The 17,195-nt window shown below is 40.7% G+C and overlaps 1 protein-coding gene across 2 annotated transcripts in view; it reads left to right on the top strand.

Moving 5' to 3' along the window:
* tln1 (talin 1) overlaps positions 1-17,195 on the top strand; it is a 116,894-nt gene that overhangs the window by 86,240 nt on the left and 13,459 nt on the right. For both annotated transcript variants that reach the window (XM_080420458.1, XM_080420457.1), the window contains exons 45-51: positions 455-601; positions 924-1,090; positions 2,474-2,657; positions 3,585-3,710; positions 4,792-4,908; positions 5,474-5,659; positions 6,433-6,540. In XM_080420458.1, the coding sequence (XP_080276584.1) occupies positions 455-601; positions 924-1,090; positions 2,474-2,657; positions 3,585-3,710; positions 4,792-4,908; positions 5,474-5,659; positions 6,433-6,540 (1,035 nt within the window). The remainder of the gene's footprint in view (positions 1-454; positions 602-923; positions 1,091-2,473; positions 2,658-3,584; positions 3,711-4,791; positions 4,909-5,473; positions 5,660-6,432; positions 6,541-17,195) is intronic.

Here is a 17,195-nt window from a genome sequence, read left to right on the forward strand (position 1 = left end):
GTAATCTACTCTGATGGGGGAGTGATAGAAACCTGATTTAAATTCATTTTGAAGTGGTAAAAATAGGGGTAGGACCAGAAAATTATATGCTTCATTCCTACTCCTTCTCAAACAGTTATCTTCATCATTATTTTGTGCTTTGTTTTTAATGTTCAAAATAAAGATTCATAAAGATTCATTCATGATACGTTATGAACTCTTGGGTCTAAAATGGAGCCACAGAAACTCTAGCGTAGTGTTATAATTGGTGAAGATTGGGCGAAAATCGAGATCTGCTATTTTCGGTGAATACATTCGGTGTAGAGGGGAAAAAGGAGGGGACCAAGTATAGACCCCTGGGAGAACCCTGTCAATGAAATATACCTGTATAGGGTTAAGTGGTTAACCCCGCAAGTGTAAAAAGGTATCCTCAACTAGAGTGTGTGTGTGTGTGTGTGTGTGTGTGTGTTTCCAGATCGGCTCCCACATCAAGAAGCAGGTGGGTGAATTGGGTTTCAGCTGCACAGGCCTGGTGACCAAGGCAGGAGCGCTGCAGTGCAGTCCCAGTGACACCTTCACCAAGAAAGAGCTGATCGAGAGCGCACGCAAAGTCTCTGAGAAGGTGAGCGAGAGAGAGCTTATCTTTTCGTACCAGGCACCTGGGCAGCACAGGGTTGCAATTATGATCTCATCTTTTAGTAAGCTTGAAAAACACAGTTAAGGTTACTGCTATTGAAAACTCAAATAAGATAATGAACTGTCTTTAATAGCACTCCAAACATACAAATGATAAAAATACAAAATACAATTCTATTCATCAATGTCCACAGAGAATGCCTTTTGAGTAGGCAGCGCCAGTCTTCCATGTATTTCTATGGTAAAAGACGCGCTCCTCTTCCCAGCTTGTTTTCTCTCTAAGCCCTCCTTATCTTGTTTTCCTGCAGGTATCGTACGTGCTGGCGGCCCTCCAGGCCGGTAACCGTGGCACCCAGGCGTGCATCACGGCGGCCAGCGCCGTGGCGGGCATCATCGCCGACCTGGACACCACCATCATGTTTGCCTCCGCCGGCACGCTGAACCGAGAGAACTCTGAGACCTTCGCCGATCACAGGTATTGCCATCGTGAGGCAGTCCGCCATCGTTGGTCCATTCTTAGTCTCGCTTAACCCAGACCGGGAAAGAATCTGTGTCATTTTAGATTTCTTTGGCTATCAAAAAATAGCAGATCTACAAGCTCATAGCGTGGCACGAGTGCCGCGCTATGAGCTTGTAGAACTTTTTTTTAAATGTTGACAATTTGTGCAAATCTGTGAATATATTTTCGTATTTTTAAAGCGAACATTTTTAACTCAAATGTTTGCTTCTGGGGAGTCTACAAATGTCTTTTAAATCCTAACAGTTTTTTGAAAAAAACTTATGTTGCTATTAAATCAGTGGTTCTCAAACTTTTTCATGTCATGGACCACCCAAAATTACATGTATTTGGCCACGGACCCCCATTTCAAAATGTTTTGTTCCAGGGACCCCCAGAAGCAAAGATTTGAGTTAAAAATGTTCGCTTTAAAAAAATTATATATTCAAAGATTTGCAAAATATGTAACATATGTTTCAGCAAAATAGCCAAAGAAATCTTAAAATGACACGGATGCCTGTCCCAAATATTACATTATCGTATGGTCGCAATTATTTAGAATAGATTAGATTAGATGTCTTTATTATCCACAAGGGAAAATTGTTTTGCTCAGGTCAATGCATACATTCAAGACAAGACAATACATAAATATACACCACAATTAAAACACCTAGCAAAATACTTCAATTCTATAAAAGATAAAATTCTAAACTTAAAAAAGAGTCTTCAAAAGAAAGCAATGTCCTCTCCACACATGTGGAGCGCCCAGAATGTGTTTTTGTATGATTTCATGTGTGTGTGCATGTATATATGTCCAAGTCCAGATTATTTGAGATAATCCCAATTATTTTGTATAATTGGCCATTTATTTTGATTACTGGTAGCGGTCATTGTCAGTCATTTCTTTGTATAAAGTTATTTGTCATATCTGCCCTGTGCAATTTTTGGAATCTTTAAACATTTATTTTTTAATCTATATGTTTCGATGTTCAATTCCAAAGTGCCCCTTGTGTATATGACGATTGTTTGTCAATTGAAATTCACTGAATGGGCTAAATAGGGTAAAAGAAAAAAAAGATTTAAAAATTAAAAAACAGCATTGCACAACCAATGCCAAGACTTTAGGGCTGTCCTTCACATGGGATGGTATCCGAATTGTTTTCCAAAACAGTGGGTATTGGTTTGTCATCGGCCATATTCTTAAACAATATTGGCTACTCTAAATAAAACTAAGAGGGAAAAAAAGAGGACATGTACAGTACACGAAGAAGTAACAATTACAGTAACCAGAGTACTTGTAATGAGTTACTTGCGGCCCCTGTCTGTACTAGAGACATAACAGAGTTGTGTGTGTTCCCACAGAGAGCACATATTGAAGACAGCCAAGGCGTTGGTAGAGGACACTAAGCTGCTGGTATCGGGGGCGGGTGCCAGTCAGGAGAGACTGGCGCAGGCTGCCCAGTCCTCTGTCACCACCATCACCAAACTGGCCGACGTGGTCAAACTGGGCGCCGCCAGCCTGGGCGCTGAGGACCCCGAGACACAGGTGGGAGCACTCTCCTAAAAAGCGATGAAACTATATTGATTTATGTGGTTTTCTAGTTTGTTAAACGTGATTCAGTTTGATACAGTTGTGTTAGGTTGATTCGATTTAGGTTGTAGATTTATAGGTAATGTAAGTGATATTGTTATTATTATTTTCTTTCTTCCCAATAATAGGCTCTCCAGCTCTTTAGTAAACAGAAAATACATTTTCAAGTGGGTCACCGATTTCATCCAACCGGGAGAGAGAACCCATTTATCAGCTTAAATGTTGTAGTGTTCCAATTCTCAATTTTGTCATTTTCATTACTTCCAATTGCACTTGTTTATCCCGTATGAGTTCTCTCTCCTGATTGGATACAATTGGTAGCTCGACCTGAAAATGTATTTTCTGTTTTGCTAAAGAGCTGGAGAGACCCCTGTTACTGAACACACCACTCTATAGCAATGATTACTCACACTGTAGAGCTATTTAAAGGAATAGTTCACCCCCAAAATGACTTTTTTTCTATCGATTAGTGACCCAATAGAGACTTTAATTCATGGATATTGTTTTGTTTTTGTCACATTCCTAAGCCAATAATTTGATGACCAGCGGACCGGTAGGAGACACAAAGGAGACTCTTTGTGTCTCCTACCGGAACCGCTGCTCTTCATCAAATTATTTCTCTTAGGAATGCGACAAAAACAAAACAATATCCATGAATTCTATTGATAATAATATTCTATTAACTATCCCTTTAACACTTATTTTAACATTTTAGCTCTCGACGCCCAGGCTTTGAGCACAGCAACGGTTGCTCGGTTTGAACATTGTGGGCGTTAATGAATGCTGCATGCGAGCGCTATGGACACGTTCTCGGTGGACACTACGGTCCATAATTAATCAATGAATCCATTCCAAGGTGGTTTACATATTAAATCATTACAGGTGGTGCTCATTAACGCCGTTAAAGACGTGGCCAAAGCGCTGGGTGACCTCATCAGCGCCACCAAGGCGGCGGCGGGCAAGCCACACGATGACCCCGCCATGCTACAACTGAAGAACTCTGCCAAGGTCAGCTCCACACACGCACACACACACATTGGTGGAAAGTAACTAAGTAGATTAACTTAAAGGGATATTTCACTTTCAAAAAAACTTTTGGTCATTTTATCATCTACTCAGGCCTTTGTGAACCCCCCAGACAGTTTTGAAGTTGCTTGATTAATTATTTAGATATTTCATGTACATTTTATCAGACACGCCCCCTTCCTATACAAACCCATTGTAACTTCAAACTCCATTTTAACCATGTTAGATTCATCAAAAACACCCGTCTTTGGTTCTGGTGGCTCACCCTGCCCTCCTAATGCGTGAGGGGGCCGTGTTTTTCCGATTACTTTTTTCATTTTTTTTTTTTTTTTTTTTTTTTCATTTTCCCAAAAAAATATTCAAAATAAATGAAAAAAGTAATTGAAAAATCACGGCCCCCTCACGCATTAGGAGGGCAGGATGAGTCACCAGAACCAAGTTTTTTTTTAAAGTGAAATATCCCTTTAAGTACTGTACTTAAGTGCAATTTTGAGGTATTTGTACTTGAGTTTTTCCCATTTCCAATACTTTTTCTTCTACTCCACTACTATCTCGGATCCAAATATTGTACTTTTACTCCACAACATTCATTTGAAAACTTTACTTACTAGCTACTTTGTAGGTTTTGATTATTATTACAAAACACTTCAGCCCTATATACATTTCGGCCATTTGAAAATAGCCGATCTACAAGCTCACAATGCGTCACAATGCGTCGCGTCGCTACGCATTGTGAGCTTGTAGATCTGCTATTTATTATCAAGTACATTTTGAATTCCGGACTTTTACTTGTAACAGAGTATTTCTTTATTGCAGTATTGATACTTTTACTTAAGTAAAAAAATTGAGTACTTTTTCCACCACTGCACACACACACACACACACATAATAATAATAATATATTAGATTTGCCGCCTGAAAATCTAGTAGCGCTGATCAGAGCACTAAGTCACCTGAAGCTTGGCCAATGAAATCCAGATGTTACATTTTGGGTCATGTGTTACGTTTGGTGCGGTCCACCTGTCCAGCTGTAATGTCCCCCCCCCTCCTGCACGCTATACAGGTGATGGTGACCAACGTGACGTCGTTGCTGAAGACGGTGAAGGCTGTGGAGGATGAAGCCACCAAGGGGACCAGAGGGCTGGAAGCCACCATCGAACACATCAAGCAAGAGCTGGCCGTACGTTCTTCAAAATTCATTTTTTGAGTATATCCAACTAGGGTGCAACAGTTGATGGAACTTATCGATGTAATCAATTATAAGAAAATAATCAATAGTAGACTTTGGGGCAAAACATTTAATAACCCTAAAACCCCTTAAATAGCAAAAATAGCAGATCTATACGTGCTATTTTTGTGCAACACCATTGTATTACGATGTGTAAAATAGGGCTTAAGTACATAATCTGACTAATTGATTTAGTCGATTATAAAAGATCAATTGGAATATTTTGTTAAAATAAGTGTTAAATAGCTCTATATTCTAAGAGCTGGAGAGACCCCTGTGACCGAACAAACGCTCTGTAGCAATGATTACTATATCAGAATATAGTACTTTACCAAAAAATACCACTTACCCTACCTTTAATAATGTTAATGAATCAATGTATAATTTTATAATTATAATAATTATATACAAAAATCTAACAAAATGTATTAAAAAACACATGCTTATCAATTATACGGTTAATTGAAGTAAGTAATTAAAAGTGATTTAACGATGTGATGTGGCGACGACTTAACAGGTGTTCAGCAGCGTGGACCCGCCTCCCAAGACCGCCACGCCCGAGGAGTTCATCCGCATGACCAAAGGCATCACCATGGCCACCGCCAAAGCAGTGGCTGCTGGGAACTCTTGTCGCCAGGAGGACGTCATCGCCACGGCCAACCTGAGCAGGAGAGCCATCGCTGACATGCTGCACTCGTGCAAGGTCTGACCCCATTAACGCATCTGCGTGTAATTTTTAGATTTCTTTGGGCTATTCAAAAATAGCAGATCTACAAGCTCATAGCGCGGCACCGAGTGCAGCGCTATGAGCTTGTATATGTGCTATTTTTTTTAAAAAAGACGTTTTTTTTTTTAATGTATTTGGCTATGGGACCCCCCATCTCAAAATATTTAGTTCCAGGGACCCCCCGAAGTTGTAACAGAGTTAAAAATGTTCGCTTTAAATATATATATATATATATTCAAAGATTTGCACACATAAAAAAACTGTATAAAAAATAGCAGATCTACAAGTTCATAGTGCGGCACCAAACAAACAAAAGCATATTAATTTACACAACAGTGATGATAGTGCTGTCAAACAATTGTATACCATATGTAGTCGGGGGTCCCTGCTTCATATCTCTCTGAGCTAAGGTGTCCTCTTGGTGTAAGAATCTGCCAAGATGTGGTGTGTAGAATGCTGATTAAACGTGTATCATGTAATAAATATATATTACATTTGATCTATATAGATAACAGACTATAAATCACTCTGGATGAGAATAAAAGCTAATGACCGTGTCATACAAGAAGAAAAAAAAATCTGAAAAATATGACGGATTGAGTGTGTCACATTATGAAATAAGCCTCTGGTGTCTAAAATGTCATGTGCTTATACTGTATCTGTCTATATTCATCTGTGCGTATAAAATGTCACATGCTTGTATTCGCCTGAGTTTTAACTATCTATACGTTTGTTTCTGTCCACTCCAGCAAGCTGCATACCATCCAGAGGTCAGCGAGGAGGTTCAGTCCCGGGCGCTGCGTTACGGCAATGAATGTGCTACAGGCTACCTGGGACTGCTGGAGCATGTGCTAGTGGTAAGAATGAAAACCCACCCCGCTGTCTGTCTGTCTCTCTCGCTCTCTCTCTCTCTCTGCCTCTCTCTGTCTCTCTCTGCCCCTCTCTCTCTCTCTCTCTCTCTGCCTCTCTCGCTCTCTGCCTCTCTCTCCCTCTCTGCCTCTCTGCCTCTCTCTCTCTGCCTCTCTCTCCCTCTCTGCCTCTCTGCCTCTCTCTCTCTGCCTCTCTCTCCCTCTCTGCCTCTCTGCCTCTCTCTCTCTGCCTCTCTCTCTCTGCCTCTCTGCCTCTCTCTCTCTGCGTCTCTCTCTCTGCCTCTCTGCCTCTCTCTCTCCCTCTCTGCCTCTCTGCTCTCTCTTGCTATCTCTCTAGACCAGTGGTTCTCAAACCTTTTTCATGTCAAGGTCCCCCAAAATGATATGTATTTGGCCGCGGACCCCCATCTCAAAATATCTTGTTCCAGGGACCCCCCAGAAGCAAAGATTTGAGTTACACATGTTCGCTTGAAAAAAATGTTTGCACACATGTTCATGATTTGTCATGAAATAGCAGATCTACAAGCACATAGCGCGGCACTTTTTTATATCCGCTATTTTTTAATAGCCAAAGTATATAAGGTCAAAATTATTGTGAAGCTTTATTAACACATTCCATGCCAGACGTTAATCTCATAATGTACTCACCAGTGCCAACGTGTTATTGTTGTTTTTTGTTTTTTTTCACGTCGCCATAGACCTTGTTAAAATCCTTAAGATTGAGCTGTGCACTGTTTGTAAACATCACGGACATCTCACTGATTCTACCAGTGAAGACCACGTGTCAAACGGTGCCTCCATGTTGTAGTTAGAACGGTTTACGTTAAACAGTGATATGCGAGGAGAAAAAACTACAAGGAGAAAATGGAGTTTCAGTTTCGTCATTAGAACGAGGGCCGACGGGATCGGCAAAACCGGATCCCAAATAATTCCGTTTCCGGTGGTCAAACCGGAAACGGAAGTAGATAAAAAAAAATCCGAAAGTGCACTTTTGGTGAAATCAACGCGAACCGGCGGTTCGCGTAGATCTACGCGATTGGCACTCAATGTGTTAACGCATTTTTCTGGGGACCCCTGGTGGTCCCCAGACCACTGGTTGAGAACCACTGCTCTAGACAGATCCCAATACTCTTAACTTACATCCTTAACGTTCTCCAGTCGTGAAGTTTCTTCGATCCTTAGCCCTGCCGCCGTGCGAGGAGGACAGGACGGAGGAATCCATTTTGGGTTCACCGTAAAGGAACAGTCCCAGTGAACAATTTCCACTCCTGATAAAGCAGCAAGCTATATGCACTCATTTGTTTTTCATTAGGACAAATATATGTGACTGCAAAGACGAAACTGAAGCGGGGAGGAGCTGGGACGTCCGCTTTACTCCTTGACCACTTTGAGAGCTTCCTTTGCAACAGACTGTATGACAGAAGTATTTGAAAATAGGCTCTATGCACAGTAGCCAATAGCCATATTGGAAAGAAATGTGGTCCCATCCTTACTTCCTTGTTGTGTTGTAGCAACTATTAATGTAATAACGACTCATAATGTAATATTACATTATGAGCCGTTATTACCAGTGGTGTAAAGTAACTAAGTAGATTTAATCAAGTACTGTACTTAAGTTAAATTTTGAGGTACTTTTACTTTACTGGAGTATTTCCAATTTTCAGTACTTTTACTTCTACCCCATTACATCTCAGAGGCAAATATTGTACTTTTACTCCACTACAATTATTTGAAAACTTTAGTTACTAGTTACTTTGCAGTTATAAATTATTACATTATAAAACATACATGAACCACTTTAGCCCTATTTTATACATAGGCTATTTGAAAATAGCCAATCTACAAGCTCACAACGCGTCGCACCGTGACGCGTTGTGACCTTGTTTTTTTCAAAAATGTTTGTACTTTTACTTTTGGTACTTTAAGTACATTTTGATACCGTTACTTTTGTACTTTTACTTTATTACAGTATGAGTTGCTACATACCTGGACACACGTGAAACCCACTGGTGTAGCAAAATATTTCCAATGAGCTCACATGCACAATATCACATGAAGTAACAGGAACAGGAAGTAAGAAAGAGGCCCAGTTTCTTTCCAATATGGCTGCTGTGCCATAGAGCCTATTGTGTGTGAATCGACAGTCTGGCTCGAGAGACTTTAGTGGAGGAGGTCAACCGTCCCCACGGGGGAAAAACAAAACCTACCCACAAAGGAGACATGAAGGATACACTCGATGTATCCTTGCTCCAAGCAGCTTGGGGCGCCTGCTCCTTCACACTTCGTCAAGCTCACAGCGTTTGTGTAGAGCTCGTATAGTTGGTATAACAAAGCTCAACGTTGTGTGCTTGTGGGGGTGCTATTTTCGGCTCGTAAATCAGGCCTTAGTCTCTCCTCTCGCTCTGTCTGTCTCTCTCTCTCTGTCTCCCTCTCTCTCTCTCTCTCTCTCTCTCTCTCTCTCTCTCTCTCTGTCGCTCTGTCTCTCTGTCTCTCTCTTTCTCTCTCTAACTCCATGGTGTAAAGTAACTAAGTACATTCAAGTACTGTGCTTAAGGTGAGGTACTTTTACTTTAGAGTAATTGAGTATTTCCAATTGTCTATATTTTTACTTCTACTCCACTACATCTCAAATCTAGTCATCTGCTATTTTCAAACATTTTAGTACTTTTGCTTTTGGTACTTTTAAGTACATTTTGATACCAATACTTCTGTACTTGTACTCGAGTACATTTTTAATTCCGGACTTTTACTTGTAACGGAGTACTTCTACATTGCGGTATTGATACTTTTACTTAAGTAAAACATTGGAGTACTTTTTCCACCTCTCTCTCTCTCTCTCTAGCCCCCCCCACCCCCAAAGCCCTGTCATGTCGCGAGAACCATCGGCACAGGCACGTCCCCCCCCCCCCCCCCCCTCCCCCGAACTCGCCCCCCCCCTCCCCGGTTGAGACAAGGTCATAGCTAAATAAACAGCAGCTATGTTGCGGTTGACCCTTAGACAAACAAATGTCCTCAATGCCAGTCAATTTCCAAAGCGGCATGGCAGCAGAGTAACGTGAGAAGGTTCTCCTCTTACCACACCACAGGAGTATTTCCAGACCAACACAGTTGTCACTTCATTTGGAGCGAGGCCAAAGTGTGAAATACCGTCCCCCCGGACAATTCCAACCTTGGGGGGGCCTTCTATTATTTTTAAAGTTTTATGTCCTGGGGGACTAATAGCCCGATAGATTAACCACCCACTTAAGTCAGCCATTGATGGAGGAAAATATGATTTATGCTGTGCCCTCACGCGCCGAAAATAGCCGATATACGTGTCGAAATGCGTCGCATCCGTGCCGCGCTGTGAGCTTGTAGGCAGTAGGTGGAAGAAGTACCGTATTTTCCGCACTATAAGGCGCATCTGAGTATAAGGAGCACCTTCAATAAATGTATTATTTTCATATATAGGGCGCACCGCATTATAAGGCGCATCCGCACTATAAGGCGCACTGACGGTGCGGCTTATAGTGCGGAAACCAAGGGAACCAATATTGATACATATATAAGGCGCATCAGATTATAAGGCACATCGGATTATAAGGCGCATCCGCACTATAAGGCGCACTGACGGTGCACCTTATAGTGCGGAAAATACGGTACTCATTTTACTTGATTAAAACAATGTAGAAAGTATTGATTTTGAAATATACTTGAAGTACCAAAAGTAAAGTTTTTTTTTTTCTTTTCTTCACAACGCAGCTTCTAGACCAGCTATATTTGAATAGACAAAGTATAAAAAATCTAATTCTATAAAGTAACTAGTAACTGAAGTTTTCAAATCGCTATAGGGAAGAAAAAAAATAAAAGCATTGTTTGTCTCTGAGGTGTAGTGGAGTAGAAGTATAAAGTATCTCAAAATGGAATTACTCAAGAAAACTAAATGTATCTCAAAATAGTGCAGTAACTTAATGTATAACGTATATTTTAGTTACTTTCCAGCACTGCTTTGTAGGTTGGCTATTTTTAGTGCGAGACACCGTTGTAGGACGAAGTATACATCGGGCTATTGACGCTTAATACATCTTTCAGTGGCCCGGTTCAGCAGTTGTCCAAAATGGCGTCGCATTTTTTTTAACATTCTACCCAATGAGGGTGGGCTGACCGCATTGGTCCTGACGTCAGCTCAGACTGCGGACGAGGCGGCGTTGTGCCGTAAAGCGGTGTTCGGGGGGGGTGAGGTTAGATGGGGGGAACGTGACAATTGTTTGTTCAATGACAATGGTTCCCCAAATAGAGAGGCCTGCCCCCTTGTAACCAGGGTAGGACCAGTGGTGTAAAGTAACAAAGTACATGTACTCGAGTGCTGTACATAAGTAAAATTTTGAGGTACTTTTACTTTACTGGAGTGTTTCCAATTTTGCAGTACTTTTACTTCTACTCCGCTACGTCTCAGAGGCAAATATTGTACTTTTACTCCACTACAATTATTTGAAAACTTTAGTTACTAGTTACTTTGCAGGTATAAATTATTACATTATAAAACACGCATTAACCACTTTAGCCCTGTTCTTTTAAGAACATTTTGATACCAATACTTTTTTACTTTTACTCAAGTAAATTTGGAATTCCGGACTTTTACTTCTAACGGAGTACTTCTACATTGCAGTATTGATACTTTTACTTAAGTAAAACATTTGAGTACTTTTCCCACCACTGGGTAGGTCACACACACACACACACACACACACACACACACACACACAATCAACCAAGTATAATACTGTATGACGCATCACTTGCTGTCACGGAAAGGACATGTAATGTAATCCTAAAATAATCCATCATCTACAGTAAGTGTAATCTGAATGTAATCCATCATCTAAACATGGTTACATCAAAGAGGACATCATATAGATACTGTATAACTACTCTTATGTTACTACTTCTGTCTTGTTGTATTTTCAAGCATTTTTCTTTTACTTTACTGTATCAGAAAGGCTCTATTTATGTGTAAACTTTTTCATGTCAAGGACCCCCAAAATTATATGTATTTGGCCACCGACCCCTATCTCAAAATATTTGTATCCAGGGACCCCCCAGAAGCAAAGATTTGAGTTAAAAATGTTCTCTTTAAAACAATATATATTCCAAGGTTTGCACACATTTTCACGATTTCTCAAAAATAGCAGATCTACAAGCTCGTAGCGCGACACTCGGTGCTGCGCTATGAGCTTGTAGATATGTTATTTTTGAATAGCCAAAGTGTAAAATCATGCTTTTTTTTGGCTCAAATAAAAAAATGACACAGGTGCGTTCCAGGTCTTAATAGGTTAAACAGTATAAACTTGTATATAAACACTTCATAATTCCTATTTGACCACATGCAGTACCATATAGTTCCAGTGGAGGGTAGAAGGGACAAAGTGATGTAGAAATGAGTCCCATGCATTTTGATCGATTTGAATACTTTATTAACAAGTTTGTCAACAGTGCAGGTAGGACGGTCAAAGGCTGTGCTAAAAGGATAACAAAAGAAGCCCCAGGGGGCGTGTTTCCATTGTGGTCCATGCATTGTTTCATCAGTAATACTTATAATACATACAATGCAATACAATACGATTTAGAAATGTTGTGGCCAGTGGTGCAATGGTGTTTTTTTTCCCCCCCGGCGGAACTGTATTTTAATAACGTCACGTGCGCGCACGCCCAGAACAGCTGATATAGTATGAGAGTCAACTCGCAACAAGATCAGCATTAGAAAATATCGTCTTAATGACCTTAACACATCCACCGCCAGAGGTTAATCTCATAATGTACTCACCAGTGCCAAGGTGTTTTTGTTGTTTTTTTGTTTTTTTCATGTCGCCATAGATCTTGTTAAAATCCTTAAGATTGAGCGCTACACGGTCTGTTTACATCCGCGCGATCTCCCTGTATCTCCCAGTGAAAACCACGTGTCAAACGGGGCATCCATGTTTGAGTTAGAGCGGATTACGTTAAACAGTGAAATGCGAGGAGAAAAAACTACAGGAAGAGAATTGAGTTTCAGTTTCGTCTGTAGAATGGGAGCGGGCGTGAGCGTCAAAACCGGATCCCAAATAATTCTATTTCCTGTCATCAAACCGGAAACGGAAGTGGATCAAAAAAATTCCGAAAGTGCACCCGGACCGCGCATGCGCGAAAAGACCGCAGCCCGTAGGACTACGGGCTCGGCGCTTAACCGTTGGATTTAACGGCCCGTAGAACTACGGGCCCGGCGGTAAAGGTGTTAATGTGTGATAAATATACATTTTACTTAGGTTTACAGGTGTATAAATAGTAGTAGGAAACATGTTTGTATAGGAAATGACTTGTTTTTAGATTGATTTTAGTCTTTGTAAATCTTCTCAAGGAATGCCTTGAATTATAGGAGCTGAAAATGGTCCAGGAGGAGGGCGCTGCAGTAGCGAAGTAGTTTGCTTTGAACAAATCTCCTCTTCTTTGGTGGAGGCATTCTCGTTGTGTGCAGACAGGATACCACAGCAGCAGTACTGTAGCCATAATGCTGTGTTGCTTTTATACCGTGTATGAGGACGCTCACCGGTAAACCTGTTATGCGAAGTAGCCATTTGGGTACTTGGCTCGTGAATCTATAGGGGGACTGGCCAAAACGCTGTGGTGTCCCGCAAAGCAACCAAAACGCCACTGGGTGTGGCTTTTTATCTTTTTTCAGACATGTACAATTCTAGGCAGACCTCAGCCTGAACACAGTGCATCACAAGATATTTAAAGAACAAAACCATGCACCTCCCACGCACAGCTTCCCAGTTTCATTTTACTTCTCCATGCAATTCACGTATGATGTAAAGTAACTTAAGTACAATTTTTTGGTATTTTTACTTTACTGGAGTATTTCCAATGTTCAGTACTTTTACTTCTACTCCACTACATCTCAGAGGCAAATATTGTACTTTTACTCCACTTCTATTTTTTGAAAACTTTAGTTACTTTGTAGATTTTGATTATTATTACAAAACACACATTAACCCCTTCAGCCCTGTATACATTTCGGCCATTCGAAAATAGTCAATCTACAAGCTACAAGTATTTCTACATTGCAGTATTGATACTTTTACTTCAGTAAAAAATGCGAGTACTTTTTCCACCACTGCGTATGATTATCCGCTTATATAGAGTAGACAGACAGACGGACGGATGGTGTCGCAGACATAGACGTTAGAAGAAGTTTAAACCACGTTTAATCAGGAACAAGCCTTACTAAGACACCTCATGTTGTTCTCCCCTTTTAATTTGTCAGCTGTCTGTGTATATTTATATCTATATTTATATATAGTATTATGATGATGGTGGCATGCCTCTGTGACAGGCATTTCACAGCAGCCCAGCCTAGAACAATGAACGTGTCAATCAAAAGCACCACATGGAACCATGGTGGTTCAATATGCTCTCATCCATGTGCGAGTGTTCCTCTTCAGGATTGGTCTGACACACTAAGAGGGCCTACGCTACAGCAAGGGTTCCCAAACCTTTTCAGGCCGCGATCCCTCAAAAGAATCCTATTTGAACTGGGGACCCCCCCCCCCGCCCTGACAAGCACTTGGAATTGCGGGCATTACATTTAGTTTGACTCGGTTCCACAGATAAATATTGTGAGAATAGCCAGGCGTTCATGGATATTGTTTTGTTTTTGTCGCATTCCTAAGCCAATCATTTGATGACCGGCAGCGGTTCCGGTAGGGGAGGCAAAGAGTCTCCTTTGTGTCTCCTACCGGAACCGCCGCCTACGTACGCTGGTCATCAAATTATTGGCTTAGGAATGTGACAAAAACAAAAAAATATCCATGAATTCAAGTCTCCATGGGGTGACTAATCGATAGGAAAAAAAAAATGTTGGGGGGTGAATTATCACTTTAATATTTGACAATTTGGTATTAAAAAGGGCTTAAAAGTCATTAAATTGTCACTTTATAAATATGCAGATACCCTGTATACACGTATACTGTATGTAGGTTTGTTTACTGTTGAGTGAGAAAACAATTTTGTACTAATCATCTGTGGACCCCCAGTTTGGGCACCACTGCGCTACAGAACGCCACAGTGGTCAAATCTCTTAAGATCTATCAAGAATCAAGAAGCCTACATATGCATTGTGTTATAGTGCTAACTCAACAATACAATGTATCCTTACAAAATAATAATACTGGTCCATACTGGTAACAAGAAAATGTAGATTAGATAAAAGAATTACGGTAAGTAAATAAGGTCAGTAGTAGGTATAATAAAACGTCTGGTGCATTTGCACCAGTGCGTTTCACTCTGTAGAAATAGCCAATCGTTTCACTCTGTAGAAATAGCCAATCGTTTCACTCTGTAGAAATAGCCAATCTACTAGCTTGAGCTTGTAGATTTTCACTACTTTGGTTTTCTGATCGGGTCTAGGGTGGATATAACCATGGCGGAAACCAAAATGATTCCCCTCTGCCTTATTATTTCAAAAGATATTAAAAAGGAAAAAAATTGAAAAAATAAATACAAATAATGTCCTTCTAAATGTTTCAGAAAAAAAAAAAAAAAAAAAAATCCTTACATGTTATATATTTAAGAAGTAGTCAAAATAGGTAATAAATGGCACCAAAAAAGAGGCCCACCCATAGCAATTCAAATAAGCAGAAAAGAGAACTTTCCCCAAAATGGTAACTATAGCTCTGCTATTTTCACAAGTTTCGGTCCCGGGGAGACAATCAACAATCAGCTAAAAGTTAGTGGTAACCACTGGCCTAGACCGGATCACAACTTGTCAGTTTGGAATGAAAACCAGTGCTTTTCCTCCGTGTGGAAAAGCCTGGTGATCCAAGGAATAGTGATTAATTTACTCAGAATTCAACATGAACTCTTCAACACATCATCGTCCTCCACCTCCGTAAGCGTCGAGCGTCAAGCCTTCTTTTGGGGGGGGGGGGGGGGGGCACCGTTCCACAGCTCAGTCTCTTGTCAAAGTTGAACACTTGCTCTTCTTCTTTTTTTGCCCCCCTTGTCTGAATGCCCCTCCTTTCTACCCCCTCTCTCTCCACGGTCCCCCTCACCGCCAACCGGTGGCTGCTAGCCGGTGAGTGGTGTGATTGACCTGAACAAGTGCAAGAGAGCCCTGCATCGGTGTGTGTGTGAGTGAGTGTGAGCCGGACATGCCTCGGCAAACCCCCCCCCCCCCCCCCCCCCGACCCGACATCCAGAGGATAGCATATCACACTGCTATCGCTACTCCGCGTATAATAACACCCTGCTCGTATATGGGATTGATGGCTTGCCCCCGTCGTTCCGCCAAGTCTCCTGGCATCAGCATGACTTTTTATAACCTGACAAGACAAGCACCCCCGCCTGTGCCAGCGCTTCTCTTGTATTAACCCGTCAAGGCCGGGAACGCACCTGTGTCTTTTGAGATTTCTTTGGCTATTGAAAAAATAGCAGATCTACAAGCTCATAGCGCGGCATCGAGTGCCGCGCTATGAGCTTGTAGATCTGCTATTTTTGAAAAATTGTAAAAAAAAGTGCAAATGTTTGAATATATATTCTTAAAGGGAACATTTGTAACTCAAATTTTGCTTCTGGGGGGGGGGGGGGTCCCTGGAACAAAATATTTTGAGATGGGGGGTCCGCGGCTAAATTCTGGTGGTCATTGACATGAAAAAGTTTGAGCACCACTGATATAGCAACATACGTTTTTAAAAAAACTGGAGGATTTAGAAGACATTATGTAGAATCCCCAGAAGCAAAGATTTGAGTTACAAATGTTTGCTTTAAACATATATATATATATATATATATATATATATATATATATATATATATATATATATATATATATCCAAGGATTTGCACACATTTTCACGATTAAATAAAAATAGTAGATCTACAAGCTTGTATATCTGCTCTTTTTGAATAGCCAAAGAAATGTAAAAATGACACAGATTCTTTCCCGGTCTAAACGGGTTAACTTGGGTTTCAGGTTGTTTGGAGTGTGAGTTTTAAAGCCGGCATTAAGCCTCACAGGCAGTGAAATTAACACTGGAGGGTTTTATAGGTGCATGTGTGATGTGTTAATATGAGGTTAATAGTGGCGTGCACACGGTACACTAGGGCTGTCATGATCAGGAAAGTATGTAGTTGATCATTAGTTGTCGTAACAGATTACAGTCATTTGCGGTTCATGGTTTAATTGCGTGTTTGGCTTTGGAACTGATTATCTTTTTGGCTTTGTAAACATAAATTGCACAGGGCAGTTATGACCAATAACTTTAATATACAAAGACCTGACTGACCACTGGTACCAATAAGCAAAATAAATAATGCAGTATATATGACCAAAACGGGCCATATATTTAGTGATTTTATACTTTGAAAAACACTATTTTTCAAAGCGATTCTGACGATTACACAAAATAATTGTGGTTATCTAAAATAATTGTGACCAGCCGATTATGTTATAATTGTGACAGGACTACAGTATGCATGGTTTCACACGGTTTCATGGGTTGGAGTGATGTGCAGCATGCAGGAAATTCAATAATAATAATAAAGTAGTAAAATAGTGTTTCTAGGTAAACTGAGGTTTAAAATGTCAGTCCTGATGCCGGTTGTTAAATAGTTTAACCAAATCAGCTTCC

Source organism: Gymnoscopelus braueri, assembly GCF_963280865.1.
Source record: "Gymnoscopelus braueri genome assembly, chromosome: 22".
In the NCBI taxonomy this organism is placed as follows: domain Eukaryota; kingdom Metazoa; phylum Chordata; class Actinopteri; order Myctophiformes; family Myctophidae; genus Gymnoscopelus; species Gymnoscopelus braueri.